General features: G+C 48.4%; 1 protein-coding gene across 1 annotated transcript in view; it reads right to left on the bottom strand.

Moving 5' to 3' along the window:
* The window catches only part of Vwa5a (von Willebrand factor A domain containing 5A), a 39,940-nt gene that overhangs the window by 2,401 nt on the left and 22,059 nt on the right, over nucleotides 1–15,480 (bottom strand). Inside the window, exons 2-15 of the mRNA XM_013009525.1 lie at nucleotides 7,291–7,297; nucleotides 7,127–7,184; nucleotides 6,807–7,009; nucleotides 5,893–6,115; nucleotides 5,634–5,809; nucleotides 5,366–5,480; nucleotides 3,912–4,081; nucleotides 3,619–3,707; nucleotides 3,329–3,473; nucleotides 2,680–2,759; nucleotides 2,110–2,224; nucleotides 892–1,056; nucleotides 558–658; nucleotides 65–321 (exon numbers count right to left, since the gene is read on the bottom strand). Of these exons, the coding sequence (XP_012864979.1) occupies nucleotides 65–321; nucleotides 558–658; nucleotides 892–1,056; nucleotides 2,110–2,224; nucleotides 2,680–2,759; nucleotides 3,329–3,473; nucleotides 3,619–3,707; nucleotides 3,912–4,081; nucleotides 5,366–5,480; nucleotides 5,634–5,809; nucleotides 5,893–6,115; nucleotides 6,807–7,009; nucleotides 7,127–7,184; nucleotides 7,291–7,297 (1,904 nt within the window). The remainder of the gene's footprint in view (nucleotides 1–64; nucleotides 322–557; nucleotides 659–891; nucleotides 1,057–2,109; nucleotides 2,225–2,679; nucleotides 2,760–3,328; nucleotides 3,474–3,618; nucleotides 3,708–3,911; nucleotides 4,082–5,365; nucleotides 5,481–5,633; nucleotides 5,810–5,892; nucleotides 6,116–6,806; nucleotides 7,010–7,126; nucleotides 7,185–7,290; nucleotides 7,298–15,480) is intronic.

Below are 15,480 nucleotides of genomic sequence, written 5' to 3'. Positions count from 1 at the left end.
CTGCTGTAGCACTGGGCGGGGCTGGGCTCACCCCTGCTGTAGCACTGGGCGGGGCTGGGCTCACCTCTGCTGTAGCACTGGGCCCTGGCAGCGGTGGACGTGGAGAACAGCACTGGCCGCGGAACCTCCCTGTGTGCCATGGGCCCCTGGACCGGCTCATTGAGCTCCTTGTTGATGGCGACAAACGCTGTGAAGGAACTCATGACCCCGGACTCCAGGCTCAGGTTCAGCACCTCAATCTTATTTCTGCCTATGGTCTCACGGAAGCCCAGGTCTTTGGTTTGGATTAAGGACTTTGCAGCAAGGCGATGAATGGTGAGGCTGAAAGGGAAAATTCCTGAGCTGTAGAGGAAGAGAAGAACCACTTGCCTGCCTCGGCCTTGGGAGCCCATTTAGGCTATGCATAACGGAGAGGGAAGACCAGAGCCGAAGAGAAAGCAGACCGGAATGGATTAGAAAAGAACACAGATTGTAGCAAAATGATTGGGTTCCAGAATTTAATCAGAGGAGGGAAGAGAAAAGGGGTGGGGGGCAGGAAGAAAAGGGAGAATTCTTACTTGGCATCAGGCTTGGGTTGTAGCAAAAATGTCACCTTACTCTCGAAACTCTTGCCCTGCAGGGTGTACTTCAGGCATACCTCTCCTGTAGCCTCCGACGGCTACAAATAAGAGAAGAGCAGATGTGAGCAAAGGAGATGGCCCCAGGAAAACTCCCCAGCCTCAGGGCCTGGAAATGCCCTGCCGAGAACCGGGCATCAAGGAAAGCCAGGACCGGAAGGGATGGGAACTCAGGGCAGACACTACCTGACAAGGACAAGGACTCCCTGAGAGCCATTCAGTAATCAAATTGCCAGCGCAGTGAGAAGACAAGTAGACAGAAACGGGGACTCACCGGCATCACCCCACTCAGCTGGGCATAAATGATTAACCTCTGACCCCTAAAGATGGTGGTCTGCTCGGGGGAAATCATGCTGGTGGACAGATCAGAAGGCAAATCCCAGCTCAGAGAGACGTCTTCTACCACAGACTGCAGAGACCGCTGCAGAGACCTGAGGGCCTGGGGCAGGAGAGGAGGAAGAAAGAAAACAAGACAGGCTGGTAAGAATACCAGCGATCATCTGGTGTCATTTGCAGGGAAACGGATGGACCTGAAACAAATCATGGTGAGTGATGTAAGCCAAGCTCAGAGAGACAAAGGGCACCCATTTCCTCTCACAGGCAGAAGCTAGATCTGAAATACCTGGGACACGACAATGCTACAGGCCTCCAGGCCTTCACCACGGTCAGACCAAAGGAGGATGTACTAGGGGAGGGACACAGAGGCGCAAGGCCGCTGTGCCTCCGATCATACAAAATAATGTTTATCGAAATCAACTCCAGGAAATGGAAACAAGAGGGCTTTTTTTTCTTCTTTTCTGCTGTGTTTGTTTTTTGTTTCTTTTTGTTCTGTCTGTTCATTTATATATCTTTGGGAGGCACAGAAATGAAAGGACAAATGGAGAACAAACGCAACGGTGGTACTCTCTGGACACTAGACTAAACATGAACTGTACAACTTGTAGGTAGGATGAGAGGGAAAAACTGGAGAGAGCAAAAAAAGAATAGCCATGATAGTTACTATTAATTAAGTATTTACAGTGTGTCAGGGGTATGTGATATAATGTGTTATGTTTGATCCTAAACCTTCTATTTGAATTAAGAATTTCTTTTGCTCTGCACATAGTAAAGCTAAAGCTGAAAGATTTAACATAAATATGAATGAATTGAATGTTTGGGAAACATTCCTCTAAAGAAGGAAATAATATAAACACCCAGTGAGAAAGAGGGTCTTGAAAAATACAACCAGAGATGATGTCTCTTTATGCATATTCATAAAAGTATCACTATCGCCCTCTCCAGCCTCAGACATAGCACACTTGTTCCTTTTCCTTCATTCTGTATTGTTTCCATGGTGATGGGCTACAGTAACGAAGAGACACGGAGTCTCAAACCTGACACCAAAACTCAGGGTCCCCAGTTCTGGTTGTCGACGGAAGCCCCTCAAATGCTTGTCAGTATTCCGTCTCCCCTCTTGTAGCTCCAGGGCCGGTGCCACGGTGCTGCTCCTCACCTTTGACTGCATTCTGTCCTTGCCCGTGATGAACTCCGCAGTGCCCCCTGACACCCGGGCAATGTTTTTTATTAAGCTGGTGGAGGCGCCTTCTCCAATACCAAATGAGAAACACCTGCAATCATTAAAAGAAAAAATGGAAAGGATGGAGATCAGAGACAGGCCCTCAAGAAGGGAATTACCAAATGAACGCTCAGAGGTCTACACACAAAGGGAGAGATAGTATACTTTCTCAACCAAAAATACATTAGCACCATTTATTGAGCATCTGCTGGGACCCATTTAAAGAAATGCTATAAATAAGTGCTATGATTGCATGATCGAGAGTCTCCTAAGGAGAAGTCCTCTGCTTTATTTTGTAGGTGAAGATCTCAGGCCCCCAGTTTGTTAGAAATCAGTCCAATGTGGCTGTCCTATTAAATGGTTGAATGGGCATCGGAGCCCTGACCTCTCTGCCCACCAGGTTCTCCTGAGAACCTGGGAAAGGTAGAAAGCACGGCCAGCACCACCCCACACCGTCCTGGAAGCCTCTCTTCCCAGCCACCTGGATAATACAACGTCTGGTCATACCTGTGCTTCTTGCTGTTGAACTTAACTTCTTTAATTACACTAAAAGTCTCAGCAACTTCTCCATCAGTAAAGACAAAAACCTGCACAAAGAAAGACAATATTCAACAAGTCTATGTCTGATTCATTTTAAGGACATAGAACCTGAACTATCTAACTTAAGAGGCTCTAATGCCTCTTCAAACTATCATTGGATCCCTGTGTTCCATGTTGATGGAAAAGAACTTCAACTCTTTCTGCCTGATGTTCAAACAGACCTTCCAGCTGGCCTGAAGAGGACTTGGTTGCCCTACCCAGGTTGGCTTCCCAAGTAGAACCTATTGGACTGTTCAGTTTGTGATTCCACTCTTTTGCTTTTCTCGCACACATAACCAGAGTAGGTTCGGGTCTGTTCAGATCCCTGGATGTGTCCGCCCCTTCCAATTCCAGCTTCCCCTGAAAATTTAGACCTCTGCACAAAGGAATCATGGTGCCCGGCGTGCCCCTGAGGAGGAAGACCAGGGCCCGTTCTCATTGTATCTCTTCGTGGTGTGAGAAAAGGCCGAATCCGACAGGGCCACGTTTCCACAGCCCAGCCAGGAGGCTGGGAGGCATGGATGCGTGCACCGAGTTTTCCCTCTTTCCGCCTTGCTTTTGCTGTGACACGCCTCACCTGGAGCGGGTGGCCTGGGATGGGTCGCCCTCGGAACACGTTCTGCAGGGGTGTGAGGATCTCAGTGCCCCCGAGGTCCGCCGACATGAGCTTGACTCTCTCCACCGCCGCCTCCATTGACTTCTGAGTGTACCTCACACTCTCCCTGACAGACGCAAGCACGCCGGGCAGGTGACGCCACCACGGCCTGTCACCCCATGGCCGTGCCAGATCTACACTCGCCCATGCAAATAAGGATTCCTTTCTTTTACATGTTGTTGTTGGGGGGGGGGAACTTTCCAGAAACTTACGGGAAGAACACCTCATAGGAAGAGCCAAATCCATAGATGTTGAAATAGCAGCCCATCGGCAGGCTCTTGAGCAGCAGGATCAGCGTCTCCTGAAGGGGAGCAGGAAAGGAGGTAACATGAGAGCCCGCGGGGGTAGATGGATGCCCACAGGACCCTTGACCCTGGTGACCCCCAGGGTGGCCTCCCCGCTGTCCTAGCTGATGGAGGAGGCGTCCACGCGGCCCTGCCGAACCCCTCAGGCCCATCCCCACGTGAACACGGGACTCCCGCGGCAGAGCGAGCTTTGCTTTTACCTTGGCGGCGTCTATGCGCATTTGGGAGCGATTCTCTTTTCCCATGGGGCACTGCATGCTGCCCGAGCGATCCATGAGGAAGACGAACTCTCCACAGCTCCTCGAGGTCTCCACTTCTGGGATTTCGGGGTAGAAGCTCACCATGGCGCATGGGTCCCCCATGAGGGTGTCTGAACACACAGCACAGACCTTGGAGGTAAAGATTCCCAAAGACACCCCCCAAGCCCTTGTCTCCCCCCCCATCAATCGAAGTGGATTTGACTGAGAAAACCCCAGTTTAACTCCTGGTATTCGATGCTGGTGATGTTTCCGCTTGCGGCAGCGGTGGGAGGTGAGATAGATTCTCGTGAAAGAGCAGAAGGAAGGTGGGCTTCGCAGGCAGGAGGGAACATGACAGTATGAGCCCTGTGTGCCAGTTCACCAGCCGGTTAGCAAGGGAAGGCATGTACTAGAGATCACATCCCAACAGGGGCCCAAAGAAGGAGACACGTTCATCCGAAAAGGTAAGCCTTCCCTGCAAGTCACATGGGTGGGTAGTCATCACAGGGGTTCCATTGTAATCTGACAAAAAAGGTGGTGCTCCTGAGCCTCAAACCAACGACAGAGCGGTCACGGCCCACCAACAGCCCCATCCACTTCATTTAGGCGGCTCCCTTGGAACCAATGAGCAACGTTAGGTCATAGGAGACAACTCTATGCATCAGTTTCAAGCCACAGCTGCGGTTTGTGTTTGAGAAGCAAATGAAAGTTGAGTCTAGATATGAATCACTAGTCTAGAGACAGAAATTAAGTGATCAGGGCTCATTAGTGCTGATGATGGAAGAGAACACAGGCTTCTCCCACTCCCTATGCTTGCAGAGTTCGGCCAGCATGATAGTTCTGCCCTTTGGGGCTGGAATTCTGTCTGACAGGAAATGGGACTCTGTTTAACTAGTGGCATATCCATGGGACATGCCTAATCAAACAACTTTGACAGCACATCAGTCAGAAAATGCCCTGGCGGGGCTCAGGTCTCTGGGTGTAGAATGGAAGGCAGCAATTGGTATGTGTGGGTAGATGGCGGTTGTGCTGAGACGCAGCTGATTTTAATGAGAGCAGAACTCTGGAATAATCAGGCCGCCGTGAGACCTGTGTGAGTTCATGCACACCGGGTTCACAACAGGCACAGGATGTGTTTCTGTTCACGCACACCGGGTTCACAACGGGCACAGGATGTGTTTCTGCTCTGCAGTTCTTTCAGGCAGACTCCGTGCCCTCAGGCTCTGTTCTTCCATCTCAGCCCCAGGACCTCCCCAGACTCAGCCCTGCTGGCAGGAACCCAGGGGCACTTGCCACTATGATCACCCATACTGTGCTCTCATTCAGGGACTCAGGTGAGGGCTCTGCTCAGACCCAGCCCCACCGGATGCTGTGGAAATCACCATACTGAACGGTGAATGCGAGAAAGGAGGTACCTGGCTTGGCCGCCGGCCCGCCCAGCTCCACAGCCACGCGGGGGCTGTGCACCTCCATGTAATAGATCAGGAGCTCCACATCACGATCGAACTTGTGCCCTTCTGCCAAGGAGACCTGCGTTGGGGGCCAACAAAGGGTAGGGTCAGAGCTGGGCCAGGGCTTCTCCCGGGATTGGCACGAGGTGGCTCACTGCCAACAGGGAAAGCCAGAAAGATCTGGGAAGGGCTGGGAAAACACCCGGCCCAGAGTGCGAGGACCCGCCACTACCTGAGCGCGGGTCTTGTCCTGGCCAAGGAACAGGACGGGGCTCAGGGCGCAGTTGGACTGGACCCGCTGGATGCCGAGCTGGGAGCTGAGCGTGGCACACATGCTCAGCGTGTAGGGCAGCTGCTCCAGGGGTGTGAGCGGGGTCTTCAGGTCCAGGCTGCTGTCCGCAGGCAGAGCTGCAAAGCGGACCTCCGCGCTGGTCAGCCTGCCAGTGTTAGTTACCGTGCGACCCCGCGGCAGCCAGGGCAGGGGCTCTCACCTGACAGGTGGTATCTGGGGTTGAGGATGGTGGGGAGCACGTAGCGCAGGGCCCCGTCTGCCTCCAGGGGCAGCTCCTGGACGTACCGCAGGGTGAGGGCCACCCTGGAGCCCGGCTGCAGGTTCCCCACATTGCAGCGGAACACGTCCCGGGAGCAGGCGTCCTCCTCCAGCAAGTACGCCTGGAAGCCCTGGGCCAGGGCCTCCTCGTACTTTTTCTGGGCCTTGGGAGAGCAGGAGGACAGAGCTAAGGACAAGTGCAGAGCACGGCCTACAGACCCCATCATAGTCCAGAGCGCCACACGGCCCTGAGCGGCGGAGCATGGCCTACAGACCAGAGCACCACACGGCTCTGAGCAGCAGAGACCCTATCATAGTCCAGAGCGCCACACGGCCCTGAGCAGCAGAAACCCTATCATAGTCCAGAGCGCCACACGGCCCTGAGCGGCAGAGCATGGCCTACAGACCAGAGCACCACATGGCTCTGAGCAGCAGAGACCCTATCATAGTCCAGAGCGCCACACGGCCCTGAGCGGCAGAGCACCGCCTACAGACCCCATCATAGTCTAGAGTGCCACACGGCCCTGAGCGGCGGAGCATGGCCTACAGACCAGAGCACCACACGGCTCTGAGCAGCAGAAACCCTATCATAGTCCAGAGTGCCACACGGCCCTGAGCAGTAAGAGGCACGCCATGGCCCGCTGGATTTCACAGGTCCGCTTCAGATGCCTCTAATTGAGTCCCCTCACCCCTCTACTAGTATTCTTCGTGTATTATTTATTATTATTATTTCTCTTTTAGGCAAGCAATAAAAGAAGTGGACATTCGCCATTGGAAAGGCTGGGTTTCATGGCACTGTAAAGAGTGTGTCTTCAGGAAATAAGAAGTGAGGAGGGAATGGGCCCTCCTCATTACCTTCATCTTGTCCTGTAATTCCGCCACAATCTTCTTCTCATCCACGAGCGCCTCGAAGCTGTAGACAGCAGAGTCTTCATCCATGGGGAAGACAAAGAAGGCCTCCAGAGGGACTTTCTCCTCGTTTTCATAGTTCAGGGTTGCAGACACGCCGGCCACGAACTCATGGATGGATAAGTCCACAGAGATGCTCTTCAGTGCCACTGAGGCGATATCAGGTAACGGAGCTCAGCAAGCTTTCGTATACTGCCATCCATAACCCAGGGACGTTGCTAAGCACCCCAGAGACGGGGCGAGGAGGTGTCGCTGGGCAGGCTTACCTGGCTTGTTCTGACCAGCAAGTAGGCCACTGGCACGCACCATGGTGGAATGAAGTGTCTGTGGGAAAGACTCTTTGTGAACAGAGGGCCCCACTGAACATGGTCCAGCAAACACAGCGCCTTAAGTGCATATTTCCAGCAGAAGAACACATCCAGTGGGGTACCCTGCAGCTAGAAAGAGGAAAGGCAGAGAGAAGTGGGCAAATCTGCCAATAGGAAGGCTCCTTTCAAACGCCCCCCGGGGCCGTAAGACTTACCAAGCTCTGCCCCACAGGAAACTGTTCAGACACTTAGGGCTGCCTCACATACCCAGCCCACCTTTCCAAAAGTATGTTTACTGTTGGGCATGTATCCAAAAGATCACAATTAAAGATACAGTAAAGCTACATACACAGCCATGTTCATTGCTGCACTATTCACCATAGCCAAGTTATGATACATATAGAGATGTCTTTTATAGAGAGATACATATGCACACCTATACATATGGACATATATAGAAAGAGAACACTTTCTTGATCTATGTATATGCATATATACAAGAAAATGTTATGGATGGATGGATGGATGGATGGACAGACAACAGATAGATATCACATTCTGGCAGTAGCACCAAGCAAGCACAGGAGCAGTTAAAGCTCCAGAAGAGATGGACTAGGCTTCCATATCATTCATACGAGGGCAGGCAGAGGAGGCTAGGGCTGGGGAGGGAGAGAGTCTGGTCACACCTGCAGGAAGCTTCAAGCAGGAGGCACACACATGAGCAAAAAGCAGAAGGGTTGCATCAGGCAAGCAAAGCTCCCAGGCTGCAGTACTGCTCGAGGTTGACAAGCAGAAGACAGAAGCAGACCTGGGTCCCCTACAGATTCTATGTGCAGAACAAACCCCTGGCTGAGGAACTGCGCTATGCCGCGCCCTCTTCCCCGCGCTTCCCCGTATACACAGCACTATTTGGGGAAAGGATTACTTCTGTCTCTCTGGATGGAATCTCAGAAGGATTTCTGCCGGGAGAGAACAGCCCTGGGGGACACCAAGGAGAGGCCTTGGATTCAAGGCAGTGGTGTGGATGGAGGACAGAGCCAAGGGTTTCTTTGGGAGGGAACCTGCAGAAGTGGAGACATGAGATGGGGGGGAGAGAGGAGGAGGAGGGGTGGGGGAGAAGGGCGGTGCAGCCAGCCACACCCAGCAGCCTGTTGCCAGGCAGGAGCCGCGGGGGAGATTTAGGATGACTGTGGCATTTTCAGCCCTGAAGTTTTCACTTCCCGGGTATTTACAAAAAGGACAGGGTGAGTCCCACATCCGTGCATGGAGGGACTGGGCGCTACACCCACTGGGTCTGCATGATGACCGAAAGCCTCATCTCCATGAAACAAACCCTAGAAAAAATTGAGACCAGAGCCTTGAGGAAGAAGAGGTGGCAGTCAGGAACAGGGAGACAGACAGAGACAGCGGTCAGAAGGGATTACACGCCGATGGCTAAGCGCCCTGTGCTCACACCCATTCACCACCACCCAAGACTGCAGAAATCATCAAGGATCACAAACCAGGGCTCCGGCAGGCTTGGAGTCAGAGCAGCCCCCCAAATCCACAGGCCGGCGCTGGGGAGGCGGTGGGGGGAGCACCTGGCTGGCAGATGGACGGACGGACGCACACCGCCTCAGAGCTGGACGCTGCTCACTGCCCCCTCTGCAGCCTCCAGCTCTGAGTCACCAACCCCAAGCCAGCTGCAGCCAACCAGGCCCGCCCCTTCCAGGGACCAGTTACAATGCAGTGGTCTATCTGGCTAAGGGACCGAGGGAAAATTCTTAAGCAGATACTCAAACATCTGCTTTGGAAGGGAAAAAAAATGTCTTTAAGTTGAGCACCTGTTTATTTTCCTTCACTCTGGCCTCAGCAAAGTTCCGGTTAGATGATAGACAGATGGAAGAGATCTGGGTATCAGATGAAAATGCTAGAACCACATCCTTCTGAATCAGTCTTAATGACCAAGCTGTCTTTGTGAAAATTCCTGCTATAGAGCCTTATGGGCTCTCTATCATCACCCCCTCACCTCTGATTTGAGACTTGGGTCCCTAGGTCATCCCCAGAGGCAGACAGTGCACACACTTCTGCTCTCGTGTGAAAGCATCCAGGTACAAAACACCCAGCTTTCCTGGCATGGCCACTTGTGAGCTTCTCACCAGGATAATAAGCTGAGTGCTTGGATACACACACACACACACACACACACACTTACTGGATAGATTCTATAAATGCACACATGTGTGTGGTATAGCCAGATGTAGATGTTCACACTTACAGTCCCAGCTACTCAGAAGGCAGAGGGAGGAGGACTGTGATTTCAACACCAGTCCAGGTAACGTGAAGGTGACCCCAACTCAAAATACAAAAGACGTAACTATTTGGGAGGCTAAGATCAAGTGATCACGGTTTCAAGGTCAGCTGGAACAAAAAGTTGGGGAGACTCCATTGCCACTGGGCCGGGCGATACCTGCCAGGCACAGAGGCTGGTACAGTGCATGCCTGTCATCCCCAGAGATGCTGGAAGCTCGGAGGAGAATCACAGCCCAGGCTGCACCAGACAGAGAGAGAGACTGCCTGGGGGAAAACGTGTAAAAGGACAGGAAGCATGGCTCAAGCGGTAGAGCATCTCCCCCCAAGCAAGTGTGAAAGAATTACATAGAGATTAGATAGATGTTACATAGACAGACAGACAGACAGCTGTGCAAACTCCAAGCTGTGCTTGGAGTGTTAGGGGTAGAGCACTGGCCAGACAAGGGCAGAGCATAGTACATACACAAATTGACGTGAAAGCATGGCTGTGGGTCTCCACTATCAAACAGGACAGACCTTTCTCAGTGGCCTCGGCTGTGTTTGTGGGGTGTGGGCCACACAGCGGGGTCTGCTCACACGAGTGCCACTACATAGCACATTCACAGAGATTTCTATGAAATCACTGGACCACTGGTGTCTTTCAGCCCCTCAGTGCCTGACTTATCTACTTGGTTCACCTCTGGGTACCTCAGAATTGTCCATAATTTGTTTTGTCTCTGTGAACATCTTCCTGCTGCCTGGAACCTCTCACCTACTCTAACTAGAACATTCCCTTCAGACTGACTCTCTCCCATGATACACCGAAGCACGATACTGCTTAAACTGGATAGACGTTTCCTGAACTTCCAATACAGAAATCCTAGCTTCAAGGTGACCAGTGCACCCCTGGATTATCTGCTTTGGTACCCATGCCCTGCTGTGTGTGCCTGGCATCTCGCTTGGCTGTTTTTCTTGGCTAGTCAGAGATGTTTAATGGAGACTTGCTACTGAATGTTAGTTGGAAAATACTGAGTTGTGAACATGTAAATTAATAAGTGAATGAATGAATAACTACTGCACTCAAAAAAAAAATTTGGTTTCACATGCCTCTTCCCAGAATTTTTATCGAGTATTCAGGAGACTTAACATGGAGCAACAAGAAACAGCCAGAAGTCTAAGATAGATGCATCAAGTGATAGGTCCAAATGCTCCGGGGGCTCCCCGCATCTTCCGGCCCTTTCTCATGGCCGTCATTCTCTTCCTGTCTCTGCTCCCCTCTAACCACAAGGGCCACATTAGAAAAGAAATTAGGTTCCCTCTTGAGCTCAGGCCTGCAGGAGTCCAGCCTCCGGGGCAGGAGCCCTCCGAAGCCCGCGCGCCGAGGGGCTTCCAAGACCTTCTCCACCAAGGGCCTGGGAGGGGCACCGTGCACACCGTCCCCAGACCGGTTTGTGCCGGGGCCACCCTGCCCTCAGCGGCTCTAGTCACTCTTGCTGGCTCTCAAGCCAGCCTTGTTAGTACTGCCTAGGCACATTTGAACAATTTGTTCACAAACAGCACCACACAAAAAACAAAGTTTAAAGTGAACCCTTAGATACGTAAAATAAGTGTCAAATGGGCCTTTTTTTGGGCTAAAAGTGTAATTTTATTTAGATGTTACTTGTACATAATCTAGAGTAAGATATACAAACGGATAAAAATTGTTTGACAGTATTAATAGCACTTCAAATTCAATTTACAACTGCATTGACAATACTGCAGGGTGACAGGTACTCTGACTGAAAAAACTAAAATCACTTGCTCCTTTGGCTGATACATTCCCACTAGTCTTCACCGGATAAAATGCATTATGTATCTCAGTTGCAAATATCACCAAACTCTCACAACCTAGTCACTTGATGCTCATAAAAAATTTATGGGAATGAAAGCATGAATTTCCCAATAGCATTCTTAGTCAATAAAACCTGGAGTGCACCTGATTCTCATGGTTTGGGGCTAACAGTGCGATCACCCAGCTCTGCACCCTGCTACACAGGAGCGCCACCCTCCCCTGCCAGAGTCGATGTGGGGGAGAGGCTGTCAGCGCCCAGCTAAAATACATTCAGAGCAAAGCAGCCCTGGGTAATTTAAACAACCTTTTAATTTGTAACTATGTAATATCACCAGAAATCAAACGTGCTTGCTCTTAAAAATGATTTTCATTTATTTTGATACACAGTTTTTGAAAATGAAAACTAAAACATCGGACTTCAACTTGTTCTTTTTTGTGCAATATCAAAATCTGGATTGAAATTTCAGGTGAAATCCCATATGCTGAAAAAGATATTCTAAAAATAATGTAACTGGAATTGTAGTAATTTTCCATTCTTTTAAAGGTTATAGAATAACAGGGGCAAAGACTTCTCCTTAGACATAAAACCAAATTTAAAATAACTTCATGAAAACTATGGACAGACAACTAATGATTACTAGGATCATGAATATTTATGACTAAAGTGCCACTAATTTTATTATAATAAGGTATAAAAATAAAAAGAATTTTGTATGCAAAGAAATTATAATTATCTCCCATATATTTGTCTAATCTAGTATCTCTCTCCCTCTTTCCCTCCCTCTATCCCTCTCTCTCTTTTCTCTCTCCTCTCTCTCTTCTCTCTCTGTCTCTTTCTCTGTCTCTCTCTGTCTCTCTCTTTCTGTCTGTCTGTCTGTCTCTCTCTCTCTCTCTCTCTGTTTCTCTCTCTCTTCCAATTGTACCAAGTAGTTAATTGTACTCCTGCTTAATAAGGCTTCTGACTTTGGGGATTAATACATCAATACCCACAGGGAGACCAAGATGATTTAAAATCTCCTGTTTGTGAAATTATTGCAGTTCCTGGAGAAAACAGGACACAATTGCAGGGCTGCTGAAGTTCACCCAGATGAGTGGCAGCATTCTGCTTGACCCCGAGGGAAGAGGAGAGGAGCGGCAGAGCCCCTGCGGGCGGCAGTGGGACCAGGCTCTAGCCCGGGGGAAAGTTTCTCAAAGGTATTTACACTGATTGTGTTCAGATTTTCAGTTTGCCTGCATTTTGGTTGAGAGATGAGGCCATGCGTGCAATTCTCTCTAGTGGTATAATTTTTTCTCTCTCTGTCTGTCTATCTATCTCTTTCTCTCTCTCTAATTTACTGTAAGGGTGAAGTACAGATGGTCTACAGTTACATAATTCAGGTAATGAGTACATGTCCGTTTGAACAGTGTCATCCCTTCCCTCATTCTTTCCCAGTTTTTCCCTTCCCTACTCTGCCTCCCTCCAGTGTTCTTTAGTTCATTTCCAACATCGTGTCTAGTAGGTCTCTGCTGAATTGGTTTACTCTTTGTCCCACCATTTATGTGCTCTCCTTTCCCTTCCTCAAATCAGATAAACATATATAAGAAAAAAGAGTACAGAAATCATAAATGGCAACAGAAGGGACTAAACCAAAGGAAAAAAGAAAGAAGAAAAGAAAGACAAAAACCAAAAAAAAAAAACCCCACAAACATTATGTTTGTTAAAAAAGCCTTTCATTCCTTGGAGTTCATTTCAATAAACATCATTTTACATGATATTATGCATGTAGCTATTGAGCTCTTGAGATACTCTTCTAAGAATGTCCTTCTCTGTTCTTGTGTGAATGTTTACATTGCTGTTTAAATAACCATGTTCAAATGTAACTATTGGTCATATACTGTCCATTGGGTTTACTTGAAGATTTACAGGTGCATTCTAGTTATTACAGTGAGGGAAAACATGCAGCCTATATTTGTTTTGGTCTTGCTTAGTTCACTTAGTATAGTTTTTTCCAAGTCTTTCCACTTCCTAAAAAATGAGACACTAAAGCCACCAGTACAACCATATTCATTGGAGTATTGTTTAACATAGCTAAGATAGCGAATCAACCCAGATGCCCCTCCATGTACAAATGGATCCAAAAAAATGTGGTATATACACAAAAATGCAATTTTCTGTTTCCATCAGAAAGAATGATAGTTTTCATTTTGTATTGAAACATTTTTATTAGCATAGATAGGTTGTACACGAGACTTCCATTGTGGCATTTCCATATGTATTTATAGTGTCTCCGTCTCCATCTTTCTCTTGACCTTTCCCCACTTCTTAAACAACTTCTACAGGTTTCTTATTTTATTTTCATACATGAATGCAAAGTACTTCAGCCATATCTGCCCTCTGTGCTTACCCTCCCCACACCCAGTAGAACCCACAGAGCCAGGACCTGCCTCATTTTCCTGTCACTCTTAGTGTCCAATGTATGTTAATCACTCAAGGGTTTCCACAGTGGGTCCTCAGGCACTCCATAGAGTCATTTCATCAGTTTAACCTCCTCCAAGGGGCTCTCTGTCCCCATCCCTGTATTACTCAACAGCTTGTTGAGAGAAAACGCAACAGTGAGTTTTCCTAGGCAATCTTCATACACAGGTGAGATGTATCTTAATATTAGTCATTCTTCATTTTCTTTACCTTTCCCTCAATCCTATCAATCAGCTGAACTGTTGTGATATACATATGTATATATAATCGTGTATTAACTTATGTAAATATCTTTGTACATGTTGGCATCTTAGGAATTGCTTCTGCAAACCAGATAGTACACATTTATTCTGAAGATTTGTGGATTTTTTCAAGCATCACTATAACCCAGGGACATTTCTTAGTTATTAAATCTTGGAGAGGATTAATAGAACACGCCAGGTCCAGGATCGACTCAGAACAATGCTGTGCTCTACATGGTGCTCAGTCAGGACAGACTTGCTATAATTTCCACCACTGCTAATGAAGTTGGTCCTGGTGATCTGGGTATTTGACAGCATCTGCTAGATTACCCAACTGCAAACTTATTCTAGTTTGTCTCATTAATCATGAAAGAAGTGGTAATTTGTAACTAGGCAATAATCCTTTAAACTTTTTTTTGGGGGGTGTCCTGTTATGGGGCCTGAACTCCTCAGCTCTTCAGCTCAAGGCTATCGCTCTACCACTTGAGCCACAGCACCACTTGCAGCTTTTTTCTTTTTGCTTAAGTGGTGCTGAGGAATAGAACCCAGGCCTCAAGCATGCAAGGCAAGCACTCTACCACTGAGCCACCTTCCCAGCCCCAATCCTTTAAACTTTTACCTACCTCTTTTACCACCCATGGTAATTTGGGCCTGAATCATTTAGTCCTATTATTTAGCTTATATTTGCTATGTCCCAAGACACCCCTGGAAATTGAATATAATGCCAAAATGCATTTACAATATCTAACTTACCAAACTTCAAGCTTAGCTATAAATGATCCCTTAACTGTGCTCAGAATCCTTCCAGTACACCACACTGGGATAAAATCAGCTAACCCTGTGCCTATCTTATTTTTCAAGGTGTTGAATATCTCACATCCACACCTAGATGGGCACTGATGACTACACACAGTTCAGTATCAGGAAAGCACAGCTCACTGGGTCCCGCCTGAGACCTCAGGACACACACCTGACTGAAAGCAGCAGCTGGCTGATATTGACCAGTATTGGGAGGCGGGGGAGAAGGGTCTCACATGGGTGTTCCTACCACCAGAAGAGAACAAAATTCAAAATCTGAAGAATGGTTTCCATTGAACACATGCCCTTGTTGCTCTATTATCATAAAACCAAAGCATCATAAATTGTACACTTTTAGTAGAGTGCCATCTATATTATGATGACATCCAAGTGGAAGCCCTTCTATTTCCCTTAATTTGCTCCTTCTAACCCTGGCTTCTACCAGGTGCCTCTGGTGTCTATGCTGTCCTAGTCACTCTTGTGGCATTGAGCCAATCTTGTTTGTACCCTGAGGTTACATACAAATAATTTATTCACAAAACAACATGATAAACAATAAAGTTTAAATGAGCATTTATATATGTGTGATATAAGTGTCAGATATGGTATGCATAGAAATTTACAAATACTCAATTACCTTCTGTAGCTCTCTCTCTCAGTTTCTCTCTCTTTTTCTAATTGTACCAAGTAGTTAATTGTACTCCTGCTTAATAAG

The sequence above is a fragment of the Dipodomys ordii genome, unplaced genomic scaffold (genome assembly GCF_000151885.1).
Source record: "Dipodomys ordii isolate 6190 unplaced genomic scaffold, Dord_2.0 Scaffold10, whole genome shotgun sequence".
Taxonomy (NCBI): Eukaryota; Metazoa; Chordata; class Mammalia; order Rodentia; family Heteromyidae; genus Dipodomys; species Dipodomys ordii.
The sequence above is the reverse complement of the archived record's forward strand: the minus strand, read 5'-3'. Positions and strand labels throughout refer to the sequence as shown.